At 52.9% G+C, this 25,050-nt stretch overlaps 2 protein-coding genes across 10 annotated transcripts in view; one reads left to right on the top strand and one right to left on the bottom strand.

Moving 5' to 3' along the window:
* Positions 1–2,299: 2,299 nt before the first annotated feature.
* GRM2 (glutamate metabotropic receptor 2) overlaps positions 2,300–25,050 on the top strand; it is a 43,976-nt gene continuing 21,225 nt past the window's right edge. Inside the window, exons 1-3 of one of the 2 annotated variants that reach the window (XM_039482324.1) lie at positions 21,452–21,683; positions 21,894–22,026; positions 23,307–24,144. In XM_039482324.1, the coding sequence (XP_039338258.1) occupies positions 23,439–24,144 (706 nt within the window). In that variant the 5' untranslated portion in view covers positions 21,452–21,683; positions 21,894–22,026; positions 23,307–23,438. Of the gene's footprint in view, positions 2,864–21,451; positions 21,684–21,893; positions 22,027–23,306; positions 24,145–25,050 lie in introns of those variants that run through there. The other variant, XM_039482323.1, reaches the window with a different exon arrangement.
* Positions 9,610–13,704, bottom strand: LOC120369255 (IQ domain-containing protein F5-like). 8 transcript variants are annotated; one of them, XM_039482325.1, is made up of 4 exons: positions 13,541–13,672; positions 13,008–13,147; positions 12,204–12,368; positions 9,610–10,109 (listed from the first exon to the last, which is right to left on the bottom strand). In XM_039482325.1, the coding sequence occupies exons 2-4, from the start codon at positions 13,035–13,037 to the stop codon at positions 9,693–9,695; spliced, it is 612 nt and encodes a 203-aa protein (XP_039338259.1). In that variant the 5' UTR covers positions 13,038–13,147; positions 13,541–13,672; the 3' UTR covers positions 9,610–9,692. The 8 variants fall into 8 exon arrangements, with proteins under 8 accessions (XP_039338259.1, XP_039338264.1, XP_039338260.1 ...); XM_039482330.1 differs by having other exon boundaries at positions 9,610–10,106; XM_039482326.1 differs by having other exon boundaries at positions 13,008–13,102; positions 13,541–13,671.

Genomic DNA, 25,050 nt, shown 5'->3' with positions numbered 1-25,050 from the left:
ACACACATGCCGATATGTGCCAGATTCAGCCCTGCCCACACCTGCCTGTGCAAGCCCCTTCGGACACGAGCACGGACATGCTGGCACAAACGTACTCACATGCACATCTCCTATCACACATGCACTTATGTTCACCGGTTCACACACAGTCATACAGCCCTGCACAACTAATACACCCATCATGTGCACACACCGATATACATGCTACACCTTTTCTAGCTGTCCGCACATCTGCACGGGAGTAGCTGTACGCACGGGAACATGCACCGCCCAGCTAAAGATCTAGGAGGGAGACCAATTAATGCCCAATCCGGCTGGAGGCCAGTCTGAGCACTCCCACAGTAAACAGCTGCTTAAAGGAGATTTCATTTTACGCAGCATTAACAGGCCATGGAGCTGAGTGGAGAGGTGTGATCAGCTATCAATTTCAGCGCCTGGTGCTGGCGGGCACAGAGCTTCTGCCCTTGGTGCTGGTGCCAAGTGCTAATCCTGCCCTCGGGGTGCCAAGGCGGTGAGAGGTTTTTGGGGGACAGTGGAGCCGGAGGATGTCCTCTCACAGCAGCTCTCCTCTCTGCCTGGCTTGTCACTTACTGAGGGGCCAGGCATGCCTGGCATGAGCTGACAACATGCCATTTAGCTGTGCCAGTCGTCCAAGCTCCCTGTCGCGTCCTGGGGGGCAGGTCCCACATGGAGCAGCACAGGCCATACGGGGAATGAGGAAGGCTCGAACAATGGCTTCATTGTCTCCCTGATTCTGATTCCTTAGGCCAATTCCTCAGCTCCATTCTGGCCACTTTGCCCCACTCTGGCTGTGCCAAGGGGCCGGAAAGGTGGCCGATCCAGCCAGCTCAATACTGGCCCAGGTTTGCCTCTCTGTGTGGAGGCTATGGCTAAAGTGTAAGCTCTTTGGGGGAGGGACTGCCTGCCACTGTGGGTTTGCCGCAGTGTCTAGCACAATGGGGCCCCCACGGCGCTCCCGCAGTAAACATGAAGAATAACAACAGCCAGGGGAGGGTGGGCAGCCGAAGTGCTGCTGCACTCCAGCAATCCCTTGTTGCCAGAATAGCCCATGGGGGCCATTACCAGTCGGCATAAATTAGAGCAACCTCGAGGTTGCTTAAAACGTGGGCTGAAGAGTGAGCTGGCCCCCAGCAGAGCCAAGGGTTGGCAAAGCAGAAAGGCACTTTTGCCTCCTCCGTGGTCACTGTGTGCCGCACAGCTGGGACAAACCCATGGATCATGGGCCATGCCTCTGTCTGTCTCCCTCCATTTCTCCCTCTCGCTTTGCTGTCCTGGAAGTACCAGCCTGCTGCTGGAGCTGTCACATCCTCTTGGCTCTGATCTCACCCCTTCGCCTCCCTGCAGGAAGCTGGGGAATGCTCCTGTTTGCTGAAGGGCAGGGTCCATGTCACAGCACCCAAGGGAATGTCTGCTCTAGTGGGTGGGAGGGGGGCACACGTCTCCTAGGGCAGGTCTCAGCCCCGACTGCTGCTGCCCCTGCCCATCCAGCAGCCTCTAAAGAGAGAAGGAAAAGCAAGGCCCAGTGGGGAGGGGGAATCTCAGAGACTGACAGTCTGGGGCCAGCAGCCAGTATTCCTGGAGCCCTCCTGATGCGGCTGAGCAGAGGTGGCTTGTCCTGGGGTGGGATCATGGGTGGGGGGTCACTGGGGAGGTGAGGACGGCCTCGGGGGGAGGCGGGGAAAGGGGATGAAATAGAGAACGGGGAATGGAGATGGAGAGAGGAGAAAAGTGTCTGACCCAGAGGGTGAGAGGGTGCAGGGGGGCAGCCAAGCAGACACCTACCTGCCCCAGGGCTGCCTTGTGCAGCGGGGCTCCACCTGGGCCCCAGGTGTATATTCCTGAGCGCCTCCCATGTCTCGGCCCTGCCCACATACGCTCTGGAACAGTGGAGCAGGTGTAGGTGGCACAGGCTGTCAGTGCCCAGCTGAGGGACCCATTCCAGGCCAGGTTCCTGGACAGCGACCGTCTGACCAATCCCAGGGCACCTACGACTGTCCCAGCGACAGCCCCGGTGATTGAAATGCAGTGCGAGGCTGGCATAGAGTCACCCCAGAGTAGGTAGTATTGGGGCCAGCGGTGGTATCCAAGGCCCTTGGCGGCGGGCGTGACCCCACTGCCCATCCTGCTGTTGCAGCCCTAGTGCAGGCTCCTAGCAACTCTTTCCTCCAGACGTATGACTGTCGATCTGCTACCTCTGCCCCTACAGGTGCTGAGCACTTCTCCTCCTCCCCAGGCGATGGGTCCCCACTGACCTCCATGCTGTAACCTCCCAGCTCCAGCTCAGCTGCCTGTTGCCAATGCTCGGATGCCAGAGGCCAGCGCTTTGACCAGTGCCACCAGGTGGCTCTCCCCACTCCCCAGGGGCAGGGCCATGGGGCTCTCTGTCCCCCTGTGGCTTTGGCTGCTGCATGCCGCCACGTGCCTCGCCAGCAGCCCGAACCCCAGCTACAGCACAGTGGCCAAGAAGGAGATCAGCACGGAAGGGGACCTAGTCATTGGGGGGCTGTTCCCGGTGCACGAGAAAGGCAGCTCCAACGAGGAGTGCGGCAAGATCAATGAGCACCGAGGGATCCAGCGCCTCGAGGCCATGCTCTTCGCCTTGGATGAGATCAACAAGGACCAGGGCATCCTGCCAGGGATCACGCTGGGGGCCCACATCCTGGACACCTGCTCCAAGGACACTTACGCCCTGGAGCAGTCTCTGGATTTCGTCCGCGCCTCCCTGACCCGAGTGGATGGCTCCGAACACATCTGCCCTGACGGCTCCTACGCCATCCACGATGACGTCCCCATGGCAATTACCGGGGTCATCGGGGGCTCCTACAGCGACGTCTCCATCCAGGTACTATGTGCACAGAGGGCAAGCTGGGGCCATAGGGATTAGAATGAGGGGGCATTGAGGCCCAGGCCACTGGCAGTGGGATCTAAGGAGACCTCTGTGTGGCCAGTCTGACTCTAGCTCTGGTTGGCAGGGAGTGAATGTCATTACACTCGGCTGGCTACGTGGTATGCTATAGTATGTGCAAGGAGTCTGGGGGAGAGGGGGTCTCAATCCAGATCCTGGTCACCAGGTGCTCGCATCACAAGAGCTGGTGCTCCATGGCATAGTCTCAGCAGAGAGGCCAAGGACTAGATGGCTGTTGGAGCCCTAGCTGGTGGTCACTCCAGGTTGGATTTGAAGGGGTGTGAGGTGCAGCCATCCCGTCTGTACCTGTTTGGGGGATAAGCAGGGGTCTAAGCATATGGGTGTGACCTCCACACCACAGGCCACATCACTGTCCCAGGGAATGAGCGCATGGGTTTGACCCCTGCCCACCCCCAAGGAGTGAACGTATCTGGCTTAACCTACCCTGTGTGCTCCACCCTCCCCGCCCCCAGCCTGAGAGGATTGGTGCAGCCCCACACCTGGCTCTCTCATTGCCCCTGGCATATGCTGATTTCTTTAGTGCCCAATTTACCATTTAGAAGTCAGTCTCCTCCTGACCCATTGCGGGTTTGCCCCTGCTCCCATGCATGCACACCCATGCCACTCACCACCCTCCTGCCTGTACACTGGAAAGCATCATACGAGTCACAGGGAAAGAGCCACAGACATTCCTCGGTGACACAGTGCTGGTTTGGGGCCTGTCAGTTTAACTGCAGCCTCTCCGGCCTTTTAAGAACCTAAAATGTCTCTCTGGGCTTGTGAGGGATCCGGGCATGTCAGCCCAGGCAGAGTGGACGTGGTGTGGCAAGTGGTGCTGAGGTCACACCCCATACGTTCAGACCCCTGGGATGGTGATGTGGTGCGATGGTCAGACCTCTACGCTCAGATCCCTGGGATGGTGATGTGGTATGTGGTGTGGAGGTCACACCCGTAATGATCAGATCCCTGGGATGGTGATGTGGTGTGGTGGTCACACCTGTACATTCAGAGCCCTGGGATGGTGATGTGGCACATAGCATGGAGCTCACACTTGTATGTTCAGACCCTTGGGATGGTGATATGGCACATGGTGCGGAGGTCACACCTGTATGATCAGATCCCTGGGATGGTGACGTGGTGCGGTGGTCACACTTGTACATTCAGACCCCTGGGATGGTGATGTGGCATGTGGTGTGGAGGTCACACAGCTCAGACTCCTGGGACAGTGATGTGGCACATGGTGCGGAGGTCACACCCATATGCTCAGACCCCTGAGACGGTGATGTGGCATGTGGTGTGGAGGTCACACTCGTACGTTCAGACCCCTGGGATGGTGATGTGACACATGGTGTGGAGGTCACACACCTGGATGCTCAGACCCCTGAGACGGTGATGTGGCATGTGGTGTGGAGGTCACACCCATGCGCCCAGACCCCTGGGGCAGTGATGTGGCATGTGGTGTGGAGGTCACACCCATGCGTTCAGACCCCCGGGGCGGTGATGTGGCATGTGGTGTGGAGGTCACACTCGTACGTTCAGACCCCTGGGATGGTGATGTGACACATGGTGTGGAGGGCACACACCTGGATGCTCAGACCCCTGAGACGGTGATGTGGTAGTGAGGAGATCACACCTGTGCGCTCAGACTCCTGGGGCGGTGATGTGGCATGTGATGTGGAGGTCACACACATGCGTCCAGACCCCTGGGGCAGTGATGTGGCACGGGGTGTGGAGGTCACACCCTGAGACCTGGTGTGTGCTTGTAGCAGATGTGTATACACCCATTTGTTGAATACTGAATGTCTTTGAACTCTTCCCAAGCACAGACCCTGCGACTTGCCCTGACCTCGTCCACACACTAGTATTTTCCAAGCCCTTTCTCCTTGCTGTGGCCATGACGTTAAACTCAGCCTAACTCAGCTCCCTGCCTGGGGGTGGGAGGGGGGAGCTTTTTATAGTACAGCAGCCATGTTGTGCCTTCCCTACCCCGCCACGATGCCTCCCTCTCATGGAGAGCACCTTCCCCCCACCCCCAATTCCACGCAGGTTAGTGGGGGCCTAGATCCCGAAGCGCTCAATAGCCGCTGCTCCCAACCGACACGGTACTTAGCGGCTGCTCCCAAGCCTCCCTGCTGCATTAATGCTGTAATTAATGCAAATTAATCTCTCATTATCCCATTCAAAGCCTGGCCCAGGGAAGCAGGGAGCGTGGCTAGGTGAGCCGGTGTGGCAGCCAGCCTGGTGCCAGGGCTTTGGGGCACTGAGCCAGGCGTGCAAGAAACTAAGCCGAGAGTCCGAGTGGAGCTGGCTCCTTGCAGCAGGCCTGTGTGGGAGAGCCAGTCATTAAGCAGAGCCATGAGCTGCTGCAGGGGGAGGGCCACCAGTACCCATTCACAGCCCTTCTCTCCCTTCCCCAGCTCTCATGCTCTGCCTCAGCTCTGCCCCACCAAGCACACCTGAGACTCCACCATCTGTTGCTAGCATCAGCCGCTTTCCCTCAGGCCTCCTGGGCCAAATGCCTCCCCTTGGGGTAGCTCGGCCGGAGTCAGTGAGACCCAGGCCCAGGGTGGGAGCAGGGCCCCTGGTTGGCTGACGAAGACACACAGAAAAGGAAGGAGGCCTTTATTCATTTATAGCGCCCCTGCCTCCCCGTGAGTGGGTGAATGCCAGGCAGCATCCCTACCCGCCCCACACACCTCTAGCCCCTGTCCCGCGAGATCGCGCCAGCAATCTGCCTTCCCTTCCTGCAGGGCCTTCTTTATGTACTCCCTGGATTCCCCTCCCAAGCAGATTGCTGCACAGCTCGGGCGAGCAGCTCTCCTTTCCCTTCCAACTCAAGATGATGCCCCCCTGAGCCAGGCTGCCAGGGAGCCCTCGGCCCTGAACCAAGGGGTCTGCAGGGATGGGGAAGGGGACAAGCAGGCAGTTGGGAAGGGAAGCAAGGCAGGAGAAAAGGGAGGTGGGCCAAAGAGCGGGGAGAGGCTGCAGGAGCTGAAAAGATGGGGGTACAGGAGCTGGATGGGCAGCTGTGATGTATGTTTGAAGTGCCATGAATAGCATTGCAGTGGGGCTGTAGGAAGTAAAGTGAGCATTTTCTCTTTGAAGCTATTGTAGATGGAGCAAGAGAAAAAGGAGGAGGGGAAGGAAAGAAAGGGATGGGGGAGGGATGGATGGACAGATAGAAATGATGATGGGGCCAGACAGACAGGCAATTAGATCCATCGACAGCCCAGAAGGTGGGTAAATCCATCGCTGGGCAGACGAAAGGAGAGGGAGATCGGCAGCGAGATCATTAGGCAGCTCATTAAAAAGATAAGCAGCTAATTAGCTGCAGTTGCAGACACTGTCCAGGGCTGGGGATAGAGCTGCACAGCACTGAGGAGAATACGGAGCCATTTATTAATAATTCTGGGCTTTCCTAGTGCTGCGTGTGTCTCCCCCAGGCTGCAATAAAGCAGAGCCTGCTCGCAGTCTCCCCTGGGCTGAGCACAGAGAGCTCCAGGTTTGATCCAGCTGAGACATCACATTTCTGAGGCCTGCATTGAATTAGCACCTTCCCCCACCCTGACAGCAGCACACGCGCTCCCCGCTCTTTCCTCACTGGGTGCTCTCCCTCTCTCCCAACACTCCCTTCTGGGAGCAGCAGCCCCTCATTCTGCAGGGTGGCTTGAGGACCAGTGGCTGAGTCCAAGGACAGTGCAGCCTGCCCAGCACCGGGCCCAAGGTGACTGTGAGCTCAGATGCAGGGCCAGTGTGGCCCCAAGTGTAAATTAGTGCAGCCCCAGGCGCTCAGCTCTATGCTGTGCCTGTGTAGGGGGGATTCCCAGCCACTCATGGTGTCTGTATCAGCCCCTATATGTTTCCAGAGCAGTGCAGGGTTGGATCTCTCCTTGCCTGTCTGTGCTATGCCAGACACCTTCGGCAGGTATAATTCACCTAGCTCCCCATAGCCCCCCTGGAGGAAAAGTCAGTGCTGCATGTTTTCTTGTTTCCAAGATCATAGCTAATGCTAGTCTCTGTTATCCAGAAAGGCCTCCAAAGCATTTTCACAGGCCGCAGACACCCAGCATTGCTCTCTGATATGGCTCTGACAGTGTAATCTGGATTAATGCAGCAGGACTGCTCTACTGATGTGACTGCTAGCTGGATATACAGGAACTGTGCACCAACACTGAGATGCAGCCACCTCGGGTGGAACACAGCAGCTGTTTGAAGCCATCTAGGCAAGACACTGGAGCCAGTTCAGCCTTCCGGGAGAAGAGAGCAGGAGGGGTTAGGACAGCAAGATGCAGTTACTGGTGGGAATTTTGCTCGGATGCAGAAGCTGATGCTGCTCTGTTCTTGTGAAAAGCAAGACGAGGTTTTTATCAGTCACGAGTGGTTGAGGACCGCTCCTCTGAAAGGTGGCATTGCCAGCAGCACAGTGCCCCCTATGGCAGTGGATCAGCAGAGTCACAAAAGGGTATCACTCCCCAAGGCACCAGCATCACTCTCTCTAGCACCTGTTTTTTCCAGTCTGCTGCTGAGGTTATTGCTGGCCAAGATGCTGGTTTTGGCCCAGATCCTCCAAGGTGTTTATGCTCCTAACTTCCATTGATTCCAAGGGTCCTAAATACCGTGGGATCTCTGGACTTTCCCCCTTTCTTTCACTTCACTGAAAACTCCATTAGCTTGGGGCTGAGGAGATGGTTGGGTGTCTCATAACTAGCACCTCCCCTGGTCATTCACCCACATGGCTCTAAAAGAGCTGCATGAGTCACTCCAGCTGAAACTGACCCCTTGGCAGACTCGGCATGGGCCTCTGCCACTTACTGTCCTGTAGCATTGGGCTGATCTTCTGCATAGGGGCAAATTGCACCCACAACCCCTCCTTTCTGCTTAGCCCAGGCTCCCTGTTTAATATGGACTCGCCTTGTTCCTGGCCCCCAGTATGAGCTGAGCCATTCCATGTAGTGCTTTCTTGCCTTCACGCCGTATAGAGCCTTTAATCTGCCAGGGTCTCCAGCCGTTTCACAAACGTGTCCCCTCAATCTTTGGAATTGCAGTCAGTGCAGCTGTGCTGATTTCTACCAGGATTGGATCTGGCCTTGTGTACATTCGGATCACTCCCACCACCTGGTAATCAGCCTCTTCTGCAGCAGTGCATGACAGTGGGGTGGAGGGGCTGGAATTTAGGTAACAGGAGGTAATTGCCAACAGCCAGGACCCTAAGTTTAATGAGGAATCTTTATGGACCACAAGCGGTTGAAATCTACCAGCACAGTGCCCCCTGGGTATTCACTCAGTCCTGATTCAGCCAGAGGAGAGCGACCTACTAGCACAAAAACAGGGCATTGTGCCACACAGTTCCTTCCTGCAGGGTACAGGGTTTCCTTGGCAGTCTCCTAGCTAAGGACGAGGCCAAAATTTCCCCTGTATTTCCATCTGGATGTGATATTCTCCTGCACTCCCTGAGTTAACCTGTTGGTTAGTGTGACTGTCCACTGTTAAAAACAGCTGCCATGTTTCACCCCAGAGGTGGCTGCATGGCAGTGCAGGTGAGGTGATTTTCTTATAAGTGGTTGTAGGCCTGGCTTGACATGAATAATTAAACATGGGTGAAGCATCATTTCTCAGAAGACAGGATTAAGGATGTAAATGGATCAGCACCCTGGAAACAGAGTGTCTGCACTAGCTAAGACAGGGGTGAACCCCAAGGGAACCATTTACAATGGCCAAGATAACAATCAACAAGATCAATTGGGCCCATAAAGATGATGTAAAGAGTAAGTCATGTGTGGACATAGCATGCTGTATGGGGATTGTACAGCCAATCCTTAAATGTGTGATGCAGTGTATACTAAACGCAGTTTAATCTGGAAACGTCTATAGAGGAAGAAGTTTGTTGTGTAACTTTGAGGGGTGTGGTATGCCCAGTATCCACCCTCTACTCTTGAGCCTACTCAACTCAAGTGTCATTTGATTGCATGCCAATAAAAAAACCTCAGTGAGGAGTTCAGAGTTGAGCTGAATTCTTAGGAACTGAGAGGATAAGATCTTGGAGGCCACTGGGTGGATAAGGGCTCAGAAGCTACCCCAACGTACTTCTGAGCAGATAAGGTCTCGGAGGCTACCTCAGAACTGGGCTGGTGGAAGTCACAGGGCTCTGCTGTGAGCAATGCAAAGTCCTTGAGACTAGTGGATGCAGACTGAGGCCTGGGCTCTCTAGCATCCACGGCCAGCCTGGTTCTCTAGGTCTTGGCATGGAGTAAACAGCCCCAGAATGGACAGCTGCCTATGCTACCTGGTGAGGTGCTAGATTCCCACCTCAACTGCTAGAAGAGGGCCTCATCCTCCCTGATTGAACTAACCTCGTTATCTCTAGCCTGCTTCTTGCTTGCATATATATACCTGCCCCTGGAAATTTCCACTACATGCATCTGATGAAGTGGGTATTCACCCACGAAAGCTCATGCTCCAATACGTCTGTTAGTGTATAAGGTGCCACAGGACTCTGCTGCTTTTACAGATCCAGACTAACACGGCTACCCCTCTGATACTAGATTCCCAGTGTGACCTTCCTCGCAAGGCCTACAGTGGCTTGGACTGCGCCTTTGTACGCCAGCTTGGCCTGTCCACTTTCAGAGGCCCGCTGCCTGTCCACCCGCCCCAGGATTTCACTGGAAAGCACTTCCTGACTGGGATTTCACTTCCAGGGAACATGTTTATTTCATTCTCTGTGCTTGTCTCCGCACAGAGCCTTTCCCACAGCTTTAACAGAGTCAGCTTAACCAACAACAATCTCAATGTTCAGGTCCACCGCCCCGTCAGCCAGGCTGCTCCCTGCGAACACCAGAGCCTCTCTCCGGCAGGTGTAGTGCCGCCACTTGTTCTGGATAACCAGGACTGCCCTCTGGTATTTCTTGTACTGGCTCCTCACACACCACATCCTGACCAGCGACTGCAGGAGGACGGTAGCTCTCACAGGCCTCACATACATTGCCAGTGCCCTGACCCGCCTCTCCTCCCGCTGCCAGAATGAGACCCGGCGCCACCACCTCTGGATCACCAGCACGCAGAGCGTTGCTTGGCGCACCGTTCGCCGGGTGAGCACCCCTCGCCACCATGACTGGATGGCAATGGCGGATTTCCTGCTGGGGTCCTTCTCTGGTGAGGGGGAGAGACGGGGAGAGATTTCTTTCTGCTGTGAAGAGAAGGCAGGAAACCGTCTGTTGCTACAGGAGAGGCAGCCACAGAATAGCACCCATCTCCTCATTGACTCAGAAACATTGTGCAAACTTGTGACGTAAGAATCCCATGCACTGCTACAGACTAGGGACCAAATGGCTAGGCAACAGTTCTGCAGAAAAGAACCTAGGAGTTACAGTGGACGAGAAGCTGGATATGAGTCAACAGTGTGCCCTTGTTGCCAAGAAAGCTAACAGCATTTTGGGCTGTATAAGTAGGGGCATTGCCAGCAGATCAAGAGACATGATCGTTCCCCTCTATTAGACATTGGTGAGGCCTCATCTGGAGTACTGTGTCCAGTTTGGGGCCCCACACTACAAGAAGGATGTGGACAAATTGGAAAGAGTCCAGCGGAGGGCAACAAAAATGATTAGGGGGCTGGAGCACATGACCTACGAGGAGAGGCTGAGGGAACTTCTGCAGAAGAGAAGAATGAGGGGGGATTTGATAGCTGCTTTCAACTACCTGAAAGGGGGTTCCAAAGAGGATGGATCTAGACTGTTCTGAGTGGTAGCAGATGACAGAACAAGGAGTAACGGTCTCAAGTTGCAGTGGGGGTGCTTTAGGTTGAATATTAGGAAAAACTTTTTCACTAGGAGGGTGGTGAAGCACTGGAATTGATTACCTAGGGAGGTGGTGGAATCTCCTTCCTTAGAGGTTTTTAAGGTCAGGCTTGACAAAGCCCTGGCTGGGATGATTTAGTTGGGGATTGGTCCTGCTTTGAGCAGGGGTTAGACTAGATGACCTCCTGAGGTCCCTTCCAACCCTGATATTCTATGATTCTATGATCTATTTTCCCCCATCACTCCTGTGTCTGTAATGATCTCAGCTACAGGCCACCAGCAGAGTCTGAACTCAGGGCCTTCTGCACTAAAGCGCAGACTTCTATTGCTTGAGCTAAAGGAAAAGTTCCATTATCTGACAGCAGTAGTAGGCTGCTGTCTTCTATGTGGCCTAGCCCCTAGAAGGGGACATGACACCCACTTTATGTTTATTGAACACCTTTTTGCCCAAACATAGGTGTCCATGCAGGCCATAAATAGGCACCTAAGAGACCAGCCAAAACTAGCTGCCTCATTGGGGTTGATCCAGCTGAACAACCAATCGCAGCTCTGTGAAGCTGCTGACACAGTACCATGCACACTGCCACTTTCAGGGGGCCCAGTAGGGACTTAAAATACCAGCCTGAGCCTGCAGGAAGGGTCTCCTACGCCCGCGAGGTGAGCTGTTGTTTTGGCTGGCCATAGTCACTGGAGAAGGCGGAATCCCACTAAGCCTGTTGGGGGAGATGCTGGGAGAGCGTTGGGGCCGTTGCGGCTCTGAAGGAATGTCTGGGACTGCCTCTGTGCTCTGCAGTGGGGAGTGGAAATGGAGAACCAGGACCAGCTTTCCAGGCCTGGCAGAAAAAGACCATCACAGAGAACCGGAAGGACTCCCGGAGCTGTGCAGAGAAGAGAGGCTGCACCGAGCCAGGCTCCCTGTGAAATCTGACCCAGTTTCCCCAGTTCCACTGGTCATGCTACATGTCTTGGCGCTGGCCATTCAGCTCTTGCCAGCTTTTGCCTAAGCCCCCTTTGGCTTCCAGAGTGGGGGATGTCTTTAAAAGTGATATGAAGGGAGCTGTTGGGGGGCAGATCTGTGCTGGGTGACTCCCGCGACCAGGGGCGGCTCTAGGCACCAGCGGGCCAAGCGCCCGCTTGGGGCGGCATCCTGGGGAGAGCGTCATTTGCCTGCGGCGGGTCCCGTCTTCCCGCGGCTCCGGTTGAGCTCCCGCAGGCATGACTGCGGCAGGTCCGCTCGTCCCGGGCTCCGGTGGACCTGCCGCAGGCATGCCGGCGGGAGCTCCACCGGAGCCAAATGACGCCCTCCCCAGGATGCCGGAGCCGCGGGAAGAGGGGACCCGCCGCGGGACTGGGGAAGGGCGGCGCAGCGCTCCGCGCTGCTTGGGGCAGCCTACTTTGTAGAGCCGTCCCTGCCCGCGACCCCCACTGAGCTGTGCCTGGAGGTTCGAAGTCAAAGAAATCCCACCTGTGAGATGGAGGATACTCACGTCCATAGCTGCTGCCTGATCTGGAGCGCCCAGCTGCTGCAGGGAGTCTAGAGCTGCCAAGAGCTGCCTCTGAGCATCATCCCCGCCTCCCAGGGCAGGGTCTGGGACCATGGAGTTCTTCAGCGCCTTGGCATCAGGCTTCTTCCTGGGGCTGCCCTCCAGAGCCTTCACGCCCGCCATGGAGGAAGGAAAGAGAAGAGCTGCTCAGCGTAAGGACGGGAGGGAGATTTCAGGGCTGACGACTGCAGCCCAGCAAAGGTGAAAAGTCCCTACCGCCCATCAGTGAGGCTTCCCCTCGTCAGCACCTGCCAGTGTTACCCTGACTTTCCCCGAGCTCGTCAGGGCTCCAAAAGAACAGGTGCGGGAGCTAGAGCCAGCAGACTGGGTGTGCTGCAGTCTGCCTCAGAGATAGGTGTAACTGAGAGCAGAGGTTGGCTCCTAGAGACAGGCGGACGTACACAGAGACAGGAGGAGACATGGAACTGCCCAGCCGGGATCGGATTAGTGCACCAGTTAATCCAGGGGCCGGTGCCAGCTGCTGCAGAGGACGGGCAGTTAAGAGATAACCTGCCCCAGGGGGAGAGAAATCCAATCCCAGGGCTCGGCCTGGCTGCATTGACTTTGGTGGGCATTGTCTACAGGCGGCAACCCCAGTTATTCAGTTTAATTGCAAGTTTATTCATTAGCGCCCTCATCGCCGACGGCTTCAGCCCTTCTGCAGTCAGTGCAATCGCACCCAACCCAACGGTGTTGGTCACAAAGACTGGTACCAGACACACTTAGAAAATCTTTCCATATCCTCACCTGGTTTGGGTGGAAACATAACCCTTCCATGATCAGCTTCTTTGCTCGGGGATGTGGGTAGGTTGAGGAGAAGCAGGGAATTTAATGCTGGAGAGCTGAATGCAATGGAGGAGGAGTGAAGGCAGGCAGTGGACCCCATCCTGAATAAGAGAATGCCTCACCGAGAGTGAGGAGGTGGGTGGAATCAGTCAAACCTAGGCTTCTCCTCCACACCAACCCTAGGCTTCTCCTCCAGTGGATCCCCCAGCTGTGTCCTGAGAGAGCTACACTCTCCTAGCAGGGGAGAGGAAACCTGCTCCCCATGCTTTGCCATCCTCAGCTTCTCCATTTGCCCCCATTGCCCATGGTTTCTCCAGAAGATCTACCACATCCTGCCCCAAGAGACAATCCTCTCCTCAACAGTGGGCTTGGGGAAGGGACATGGTGCCTATAAAGGGATCTGTGCCTGACAAGTTTCTACTTCTAGGGTTGATATTACCCCCCTCAACAGCCAGATATAAGAGAGTGTTATCTGTGAGTAATGCACTCCATACGGGAGGTTTGCTTTCTCGTGCCCCCATGAGGCACCTCACATCTCAGGAGAGGACCACGTTTCCCTGGGATGGCAGGAGTTCACCTTTCATCAGCTGAGGGTCTTTTAGGACACTAGCATCAGCACCCTGTGGCGAGAGCTGTGATGTTACAATGGACACCGACATCGCCAGTCAAGCTGGTCAACCCAGGTAACGGATGAGACAACAATAGACTTGCCTTGACCGCTCTGCTGTTGGTCGTTGGCTGGGTTGGAGGCAACCGAGATCCATGTGGGTCACAGACGTGGAAAACCTTGTCCTCAGAAGATATGTTCAGGGTTTTTTATGTCCTTGCTGAACCCCAGGGCACTGGGGGCAGAGTGTGGAGGGGTGAGGCATTGAAGAAACAGCAGGGAGTCAGTGGTTGTTCCTCAGGGTGACTGCAGGAGGGAACATTATCTATCTGTGGCTGGCATCTTCTTCATCATTCTTTTCTCTGCACAGCTGTGAACGTGCGCACATCTGTGCCCGTTTTGTTCTCTCTCACTTACATGCACCTGGGCAAATCCTTCTCTCACACCAGTGTCTTCCCTGGAATCACTGAGCCTTTCTCTCTCAGCTTCAGAGTCCACAACTAACCCTTCAGGGGCTAATAGCCGGTGGCTTCTTGAAGGTGGGAGGTTTACATGTATTGGGAATCATGACCACCAGGAGACTGGCTGGCTTAAGGAACAGGTATAGCCCTTCTCCTCTAAGATCTCTGGTTCAAATTTAGCCCAGGCCAGTAGTAGATGGAAGTCCTGGTGTATGATGGGCCATTTGGGAGCCTCTGTAGGACAAGATGGTGGCCTCACCTTTTGTTCGTTGTGGACGTGAGTCTGTGCTACATTGGGACTGTTTGGAAGCCTGGTGGCAATCTCAGTAAAGAAGCCAGGACTCCATGGCCCTACAGAGAGTGAAAATGCCTCTCATCCCTGGAGCTGGTTGGCCTCCTGAGGCCAAAAGTGAGGCTCCGTGAGGGGGAATGGTCTCTGCCGCTGGCTGTGCTGCATCAGCCCTGCAGCTGGCACCTTTCGTCAGCGCTTAATTCTCTTTAACAAAGGCCTGGTGGACATTCCCAGCACCGTCCTCCCCACGGGTGCCTGCTGGGACTCTGGGGGCGGGATGAGCATGTGGGAGCATGGGTGTTACCCGTAAACAGGGCGTGTTGCTTTCCATCCTCCCTGCTCCCCTGGGCTCACTGCACAGCTCCAGTGCACCTGGCTCCGGCTCTGCTCCCTGGGCCAATCGGGAGAGAGCAGCCTTTCCTGTGACAATACATTGTCCCAGCCCTGTGTTAGGCCTGCAAGTTGTAGAAGGGGTGGGGGGCAAAGGGGAAGGAGGGGAGCAATGAAATGTGCTGCCCTGCGGGATTTCAGTCCCAGCAGTGCTATCATGCTGGAAAGTGCCAATCTCACCCAAGTGGCATTAAAACTTATGAGCATGAGGCAAGGGAGCAGTGCCAATGGAGGGAAGGGCAGCAGGCAGAATCATGGCAAAGGCAGAGCTGTGCTGGCTGGTATCCTTCTAGCGACAGTTCTGGCCACCATTCTACCAAGTGGGCTCATGGCACAAACAAAGCTCTGCTGGCCACTAGCATTGTAGCGAGCAGGCAGGCTCACAGCTGTGCCAGACCGGGATTTCCCTACACACACACACACACACACACACACACACACACACACACACACACACACACACACACACACACACACACACACACACACACCCGAACTCCCTCATCTACCCCAGTGGTTAGCAGAGCGTACCTCATGCTCGGCCTAAGACAAACACTCCCTGGCAATGCTCAACTTCTGTGCAGCCAGATTCCAGGGACATTTGAGGGCACCGGGGTCAGTCAGGTCATAGCGGTTCCTAGGATGTTAGCTGCCCACTGATGGGGACAGTCATAAAGAGCACAAGCTTACAGACAGCCTCACTGCAAGCTAAGCGACCCAGGCTCTGGCAGCCCCTTATCACTTCCCTTTTCAGGGGCTTGGTCTGCCCACCTCTAAAATGGGGACAGTAATCTCTGCTAACCTTACCTTCATTTGTTTTTAGCATCACATGAGCTGGAACCAGCAAATTGTGTGGTAGGGCCCAGCTTTTCAAAGGTACTTAGGTATCAACTCCCAGAGGTGTTAGGCACCTAAATACTTTTGAGGCTCTGTGCCTCATTCCCTGTGTGACCACACAATCTCAATATCCTGCGTCCTGTCTCTCCTTCTCGTTCTAACATTCACTTGTAGCATGGTTCACATTAGACAGTAAGAGGGTAGGGACTGCATTTCCATATGCTTTTGTATAGTGCCGAGCACCATCAGGCCTCAGTCCTGATTGGGACCTTTGCATGGTCCATCATTATGGACATTAATGACTTGCCAATGCCTGGATAGCTTTTTGGAAGTGCCGTTCCTTGACCTTCAAGTGTGTCTGTTGCAAATTGTGAAAATAGGGCTGTTCTCAAGAGTGCAGAGAGCCTATTGCTAAATTGCACCACACCGGGAGTTCCAGAGGTTTGGATCTTGCTGGACTGGGCAAAGGATACCCAGCTCATGTTAGGTATCTTCCCCTTCTACCCAACTCCAGAAGTGCCAGTCGCCAATTTGGTGTAACGGAGCAGAGGTGGATAATGGGGTCATAAACTGGTCAAACAGATCTGATGAGAAGAGGGAAAAGTGGAGAACCCATCAGAGCCCCATCTGACCAGGATTCACTACACGTGAGAGCTGGAGGGAGCCACTGAAAAGCAAAAGGACGATGCCCCACTGGAGTTCACCAGTTGGCGTCAGCCTGCCAACTCCCTGGAGACTGTGGCTGTCGCATAGTGCCGCTCTCTCTGCAGGCTCTGAGGATGTTACGGGGAGGAGGCAAGGGTGGGGTTCTGCTGAACAGTTGGCAGTAAGAGGAAGTACCACTGACCTTCATCACATGACACACTGGGTGTCTCTTGCAGGGTTCTGTCCTTCCAAGTAAGATAAGGAAGGCATCCCCCAGGTGAGGCTCTGAGTTCTCCTGCCAGATCAGCAAAGGTCTGTCCTAGGTGCCTAGGTACTACTCGGATATCTAGGTAGCTCCAAGGTACCTGGATACCTCCAAGATATCTCAATTCCTCCCAGATGTCTAGCCATCTCCTTGGGACAGCCAAATGCTCGAGTACCTCCCAGATGTCAAGATAGCTCCCAGCTGTGTTTGGGAATTCTACCTTCTCCCAGTGAGGAATTGCCTTCTGCATTTTAATCAGGACTGGTATAACCTGGCACGATCCCAACTTGTGCCTAATGGGAGTCGGAGCCCACTGGAACCAGAATGTGACTGGCGGGCTGCGGGCCTGAGTGCTGTGATCATTTGGCAATAGGACATGAGAGGGAGTGAATTGTTCTCCATTAATTTGCACCTCATGTGCCTACGGTCAAGTGCCTTCAATGACGATGCCTGGTGTGAATCAATGCAGGGTAATTCGCAGTCTCTGGTGCCTTATTGCCATGAGGAGTGTAATAGTCTGTTAAAAACATATTTGTACATGTTAATTAAGCAGTGGAGATTTCCACATCATCGGGGGCTGGGAAACCGGCTCCAGATACCAGCTCTTGCCAGCCAATCAGATCACAGGTTTCCTCTCGCCTGCCTCTTTGACAGTCTGTATTTTTAATAGCCTTATTAGTGCGGATTTTTCCCCTTTGAAGGTAATGAGAATTGCTGCAGAGCATCTGGAACGAGCAGCCAGCGCGAGCTGTTTGGAGGGGGGAGGAAGGGGCAGGCGCCAGCGCCTGTTCTGATCTCAATGGCTGGACGCATGCGGTGGAATATTCTGCTCTGGCCCATTGTTTTTTTTCATTCTCCTGTTCTTTCTCTTCATCTGTCTGGGCTGAGAGATGCCTGCGCTGCCTCACAGGTGAGACTTTTGTAGGGTGGAAGTATTCTGAGATGAGTTGCTGGTGCTCCACCTCTCTCCGCATTTGGCCCCCATGTACATATTCCAATTCCTGAGTCAGACCTGCCTGGTCTTGCATGTTCTGGATTCATTTACAGGCAGTTTTTATAAAGTCTCTCGCTCTGACAGAGAAGGATTTTGTGGTATTTCAGCAGGAGGTTTAATATCTCACCTCCGATAATGTTTCTGTTGAGATCTCGCTCCAGGTTCAGCCTGGCCAAGCCATGCAATGGCCCAGCCTCTGCAATTCCTCTTACTTACCACCTGCTGGCATGAGTTCTCATTAATCATTGGCAAGCAGCGTGTGTGTGTTGGGAAGAAAAGCAGGGCCCCAAGTCAGGCAGGGGAAAAGGTTCACAAGAGGGGAATGGCCCAACCTGCTCTCATGGGGGCAGAGGTTGAGGAGAAATCCCCAGGAATGCTCTGGGACTAGAAACCCATTTTGGAGCTCTGGGGAACCCCCTTCAGTGTGCATGAGCAGTGTTTGCTGATCCTTTGGATCTAGTCTTAACTCCTCATGGATGGACTGGGATTCCATGGTGCAAGGGAAATTGGGAGGGGGAGGAACATTGAGAAGCGGAAAGTATCACCCTCCCTGCTAAAGCTGGCAGTCTCATCGTGCCTTAAATCTCCCTGCCACCCTGGAAGTCGGATGAAATTCAGCTGCAGCAAAACATCTCACTGACCACACACAGTAATGCCTGAGGTCCAGGGTCACTCATAGGGTTGCCAATCCTCCAGGATTGTCCTGGAGTCTCCAGGAATTAAAGATCATGTCGTGATGAAACCTCCTTGAATACGTCCAACCAAAATTGGCAACCCTACACTGGGGGATTAATGACCAGTGCCCAGGATAGTTTGCTTCTAGTCACTAACCTCAGCAGGTCATCACATCCCTCATGGTTGGAGGCCAGCAGTCTCGCTATGATGGAGCTATATTTTACGTAGCTCTGATGTGATTATACGTTCTGAGAGGGATGCTGTGGAACAATGGCCCTCCCTCCCCTGCCACCACGCCACATGGTGAAGTGGGAAGCAGGTGCCATTTGCATTGCCTTGGCTGTTGGTTGGCATGAAGATGCACAGATACGGAAGTGCAAACTGCCTTGGGGTCCTTCTGAGCATGGAAGCCCCCTGGGGGGGTCACCGGACATTCCTATGAAGAGGGCTGGCAGGATTGTCCCTTCTCCTTTCCACCTTGGGCACTCCCAGAAGCCATCCTGGGGCAGGAGCTCTAAAAGGCTGTGGCCATGGAAGATGTGATCATCTACCCTAAACCCATCGGTCTTTCTACAAGTAACCTACCTGTGCATGGCGCATTGGCACTCAGCAGAGTCAGGTCCCTGCTCCAATGAGCGTGCAGTCTCCGTTAGACATGATAGTGAGGGATCACGGTAGCCAAAGGGACTTCAGCTTGAGTTCCCATCTTGCTGCAGGACATTGAAACACAACAAAGTAATTATGCCCATTTCTTCCCTGGCAGCGCCCCCTTTGCCAGGGTCTTGGATGTACGGCTTCTTGTTCTAGGGCGCACCTGTCCTGTTCCTGGAGATGATGTGAGGTGGTGGGTGTAGGTGATGTCTGTGATTGGACGTCACTGATACAACGTTACACCATGCCTGGGGGCATATCAGGTGACAAAGACAGGAGAGCATTTGAATCATACATATTAAAGACCCATTCTGATGGCTGAGCATGGGAGCTTTTTCATCGATAGCAGACCATGCAGCCAGGAGCCTTAACCCCTGAAGAGCAAGGAGTGCCTGCATACATGAAGGTCCCTCCCTCTCTATGCCCATACTGTTCTCCTTTTCTTTCCAATGCCAGCTGAAGATCTGTGGGGCCTTCGATGGTGTTTTGCCTCATGTGTCACGCCGGACAATGCTGGCATAATTTCTAGTCGGGCCTCTTTTTAGCCTTTGTCCAGCAGGTCAAAATCATTGTGTCACAATGTCTTGGAATACACCCTATCGTAGAGTCTTGGGGAGGTGCCACGTTGAAATTACTTTCAGTATTTCAGAATGCTTGTAAAGTTTTAATATCCTGTATGTGGTGGTGAGAGAGCCCCATGGAAATCGGGACAGGAGGCGACCTCAAACTGATGTCAACCAACCCCCCTTGCAATATCAGCGCTGTAGTGTCCTCCCCAGCTATTTAGTGTAGTGACAGGCTACCTTCCTGCTTACACATCTGCCTGCTTTGCATCAGTACTGTACCAGGAATGGTTAGCAGGTGCTGGTATGTTAGAGGGACGCATGGGCTATGTGAACATCTGAGCATTCTAGCTCTGGCTATGGCATTGACTCTTTATGTGGCCTGAGACAAATCCCTGAATCCGTCTCATCTGTCCCACCTGTAAAATGATGGGGATCATGATAATACTTTGCTGGAATCTTGTCTCATATGTAGACTGTCTTTTTGTTCTGTGCTTGTGCAGCACCTAGCACAATGGGGTTCTGGTCCATAACTAGGGCTCCTAGGCGCTACAACAATACAAATAATTAATAATAATAAATTACTGAACGCTTGGAAAACACTTTGAAGATTATGATGTTCCGTTGTGTTCCCTGCAGCAGATTCTTCTGCTTTTGCAACCAAAGCAGTTTATTTTCCCAAAAAGAGAACAAAATATGAAATATTAAAACCAAACAAAAACAACGCAGAAGAAGCCAACAGCTCGGGATAATTGCTACTCCTTCAGAAAGCTGGAAACCACAGTGTAACAGGAGCAGAGACTGGAAGGGAAAAAAATCCAGGTCACTCAAAATAACGGACATATGTGACCTTCACCCTGACAATGAACATGATGTGACTCGTAGGGCAAGCCTGACAGGTTATCACCCTCTAGACTGCTGATAATTATCTCCCCATCTAATGTTTGAGGTGGAAAAAGGTTTATTGTTCTGAAAAATATTTTGAAAAGAAATAGCAGGGGGCTCATGTAGCCCCACTACAGGCATCGCTACATCGATAGAACGCTCAGGAAATGGAAGGATATGATTGGCTACTGGACTCAGAGAACTCTGAAGGGTCTCACTTTCAACCAATCAAAGCTCTCTAGCCTTCACCATCCCACATGCTCCTACCTTTCTGACATTGCACTGGGGTTATTCATGTTTCCATAAAAGTGATCCTGTAAAAATGGCATGATGAGGGGAGTTCCATGGTGATTGGACTCTCGTACATGGACAACTTTGCCCTTAGTCACCAGTCCAGGTTTGCTGGCTGGCTTCTCCATTGTGTTGGGGAGGGATGGGTACTAGGTTTCTTTCTTCTCTGTCTCATAAGGTGGATGTGTGGTTGGATGTGGCTTCACCAGCTGTGGCAAAACCTTTGTCCAAGATTTTCTTAGACTGAACCATTTCTGGACACTGGGCTGTGGCACATCCTTCTCCTGTGTGCATGGTCCTCCTTCAGCTTAGCCTCAGCATCCAGATGAAGAGAAACCAAATTTGTTTTCTTCAGATACTTCAGGAATGAAGCCATGACTCCCATTGAGGGCTGGAATTTTATAACTGCAGACACCCCACCATGCATGAAAAATACAGGTGCATAATCTACATGTGCAATTACACCAACTGTGCACAGTTGTGACAACTGCAGGTGCAAACAGCCAGGGAGATGTCTAAATCGCTTTTTGTGCCCTCAGTTGCTGTGACTGCACATCCACGCGTGGGAACGAGAAATGTGGTTGCATGTGTGAAATTATCAATATTCAGGGCCTAATTGGCTCCATTTACAAGTCAAAAGATGATTTTTCCAAACTCTGCCTGGTTCTGAAAATTCAGCTGGGTTCTTTATTCCATCATGGCCAGTAAAAAAGGTTCTGTGATTGTTATGTAGTGATAGTGCAGGTGACGCTCTATGAGGCCAATAGAATCCAGCTCACTCTCCACCACTGAACCATGGTGGCTCTCAGCCTTTGACTACTGGAGAGTCATCCACTGGGGTAGCGGAGAGTCATCAGATGAGTCACAGTGCTTATGTCGTGAACATGCATCGAGAGGTGGTGACATTGCATCATGATGTGATGTCACCACATATACTGATGCAATGTGAGAATGTCGAGGGTCTAATGCAGTGGTGCCCAAACTTTTCCTGTCACACCCCCTCTTACCAGTGATGGAAGCTGTCTGCACCCCCGCTCAGCAGAGGAGTTTGGGTTGAAGGCAGAGCTGGAGGCTGAACTGGGTATGGGGGAGGAGCTGGGGCTAGAGGCAGAGCTGGGCTGGGAGTGGACCAGAGGGAAGAGTTGAGCTGGGCTGGGGGTAGAGAGGGAATGAGGGCAGAGGTGGGCTGGAGGCGGAGATGAGATAGGGGCAGAGTGGAGATGGGACTGGAGCTGGGCTGGGGGCAGAGCAGGGACCACTGGTCTAATGCCTTTCTTTCCTTTCTGTTCAGTGGGCGTGGCAGACTCCAACTCTGCGAGTGGCGCTTCAGGTCAATGGAGATGTAGAGATCCCAGAATACAGTTCAAGAGACATGAATTGGCCACCGATGTCATGAGGGGTCTCCAGGGCTAAGAGGCAGAGAAGTGTGTTTGTGTTAGAATCAGCCTATAATGACTAGGAGGCACTCTGGGCTCAGAGCCATTGAATAAAAAGGGCCACTTTTACAGTCACATTTCTGATCTTACTGGCGCTTTAAAGGAAAGCCCAGAGTTTAATGCCTCGGAAGGTGAGTGGCTCTGCTTGGAAATCACTACACATTCGGATATGTGCCTGAGATGAGCAGATTCTGGACATTTTTGTGTCCTTTGCCTCTACCTCTCTTAGTGAGACAGGTCCCAGGAGCAGAAACCCAATGTAAGGGCTAATTAATTATCCATAGTAATGTCATCATTTTACAGCTGTTGATGGTATTGAAAAATGATTATTGTATGGACTGTATCTGATTTCTGTGGTCGTGGCCTGTCTCGTTCCTAAATTAATACCTGTGAATAAAGAGCAGGACAGAGCCAGCACCCCACCAGCAGGCCCCCATCCCACGGCTAAAGAATGGGTCACACTTCACAATCAGGGTCAATACCTTGCGGAGGGTTAACAAAGCATTCATAGACCTTGGACTAAAAGGTTGACGAATTGTTAGAGTCCAACAGGTCAGTAGGTTGCTAATGACCATGGCTTAAAACCTTCTGTGTAAAAAACACCTTCTAATGATGTGCTTATAACCACCTATATAACACATAATACTCAGATCTGCAACATAATTCTGACATCTTTCAATCCTTTGTTTACAAACCATGTATAAATGTACCCTTAGTATAAAGTGTACCCAAAGAAAACATATTCTATCCATCTCATTTCTAATGCACCAATGACTGTGGAATCTGGGCATCAGAGATCCTCAGATATAGGCATTTCTACCATGTTCATCACTGTGTTAGCTGAGTGCTTATAATCATAGAAATGTAGGGCTGGAAGGGACCTCAAGAGGTCATCTAATGCATCCCCTGAGCTGAGGCAGGATTAAATATACCTAGACCATCCCTGACTGGTGTTTGTCTAGCCAGGTCTTTAAAACATCCAAGGATTGGGAGTCCACAAAAAGTCCCCATAATCTTATAGATTATGAATGTTGTTGACTACATCTGACCCTCTAAGGGTTAGAATATGGAATGGTCCAATTAGAAGCCTTCAAGGAGAAGTTTTCTCCCCTCCAACCCTTAAAGGACCAGCTGTAGTTATTTCCCTGGAAACCTGCTGGGACATCCCACACTCTCTTCAGTAAATGGAGGCAGGATGCTCTCCCTCTCTCTTGCTCCCATGTACACCTTGTAACCTCACCCATTCCTTCTTTCCCCCTTCGATCTAGGTGGCCAACCTGCTGCGACTCTTCCAGATCCCGCAGATCAGCTATGCCTCCACCAGCGCTAAGCTCAGTGACAAGTCTCGCTACGACTACTTTGCCCGCACCGTCCCACCGGACTTCTACCAGGCCAAGGCCATGGCTGAGATCCTGCGCTTCTTTAACTGGACCTACGTCTCCACAGTGGCCTCGGAGGGTGACTACGGTGAAACGGGTATTGAGGCCTTCGAGCTGGAAGCCCGGGCCCGCAACATCTGCATCGCCACCTCCGAGAAGGTGGGGCGCTCCATGAACAAGAAGACCTTTGAAGGAGTGATCAAGGCCCTCCTGCAGAAGCCCAGCGCTAGGGTGGTGGTGCTGTTCACCCGCAGTGAAGATGCCCGGGAGCTGCTGGCAGCCGCGCAGAGAATCAATGTCTCCTTTACATGGGTGGCCAGCGATGGCTGGGGTGCCCTGGAGAGTGTGGTGGCGGGAAGCGAGTTGGTGGCGGAGGGGGCCATCACCATTGAACTGGCAGCCTACCCCATCCAGGAGTTTGCCATCTATTTCCGGAACCTTAACCCCTACAACAACAGCCGGAACCCCTGGTTCCGGGAGTTCTGGGAGCACAAGTTCCAGTGCAGCTTCCATACCCAGGACTGCAGCCGGCACTCGCTGAAGACAGGCAAGTTCGAGCAGGAGTCCAAGATCATGTTTGTAGTCAATGCTGTTTACGCCATGGCCCACTCCCTCCATAACATGCACCAGGCATTGTGCCCCAATGCCACCAAGCTGTGTGACTCCATGAAGCCGGTTAATGGCAAGAGGTTCTACAAGGACTTCATGCTCAATGTCAAGTTTGACGGTAAGCCCAGGGCATCAATAGGGATTGGTGGCTGAACTGAAGGGGTTGGGGTGGAATGGGCAAGGGAAATCAGAGGGTTTAACTAGGAGTACTCAAAGCCTGGGGATTTCAACTGCTCACATCTGAGCCAGACAAGCCAAACTTGCTGAGCGCACTAGGTCTGTGATTCCTCACATGATGATGTCCTTGCCCAGAGTCCTTTGGCCCAGGAGTTCACACTCTTTTCCTGCCTCTTGATGATGGACTCTGCCAGGCTGGTGGCATGAAAACGCTGCATCAGGTGTCATGATAACATTGCATCAGGACACAAACATTGTTGCACAAGGGCATAGTTAGGGTCTCAGGTTGAACATTGTGGTTGAACATTGTGTTGGGTTCAGCGTCTTCTAATTTTCTGGAGAATGACTGACTAACTGGGAGGGTTGTGAGACCATTTCCTTCAGCTGACCATCAGCTTCCCAGGCACCCTGGGCCAGTGCCACTTCCATTATTCCTTTCATAACCTATTTGAGTTTTTAATATTCAGCATCAAAATATTTGTAATAGCTGATCACATATTTTCCTACCAGCTCTGCTGTTCCTCTTGGACATCTGTCTAAACAATCAGTTCCAATGGCAGTTCTGCGAGGCCAGGTGAGCCTGGAGAATTGGCCAGTCACATCTCTTCTTCCTTGGATTCAGCATTCTTGTCAGGGCAGAGCAGTCAGATATAAGTCAAAGCAATTTAAAACTGTTCAGAGGCTTTATTCTGACGAGACTACATTGCACTGACCCCATGTACGACGGATTCTTACCCCTGGTGTATCATTTGTAGGAGACTCTGGAACACTGGTTTAAGATGCCACAGAAACAATGAGGACTCAGTATATTCCAGGTTGCATCCTTTTCCTTTGCGTTCTGGGTTTT

This window comes from Mauremys reevesii, linkage group 7, assembly GCF_016161935.1.
Source record: "Mauremys reevesii isolate NIE-2019 linkage group 7, ASM1616193v1, whole genome shotgun sequence".
Lineage (NCBI taxonomy): Eukaryota > Metazoa > Chordata > Testudines > Geoemydidae > Mauremys > Mauremys reevesii.
This window is presented reverse-complemented; position numbering and strand designations above follow the sequence as displayed.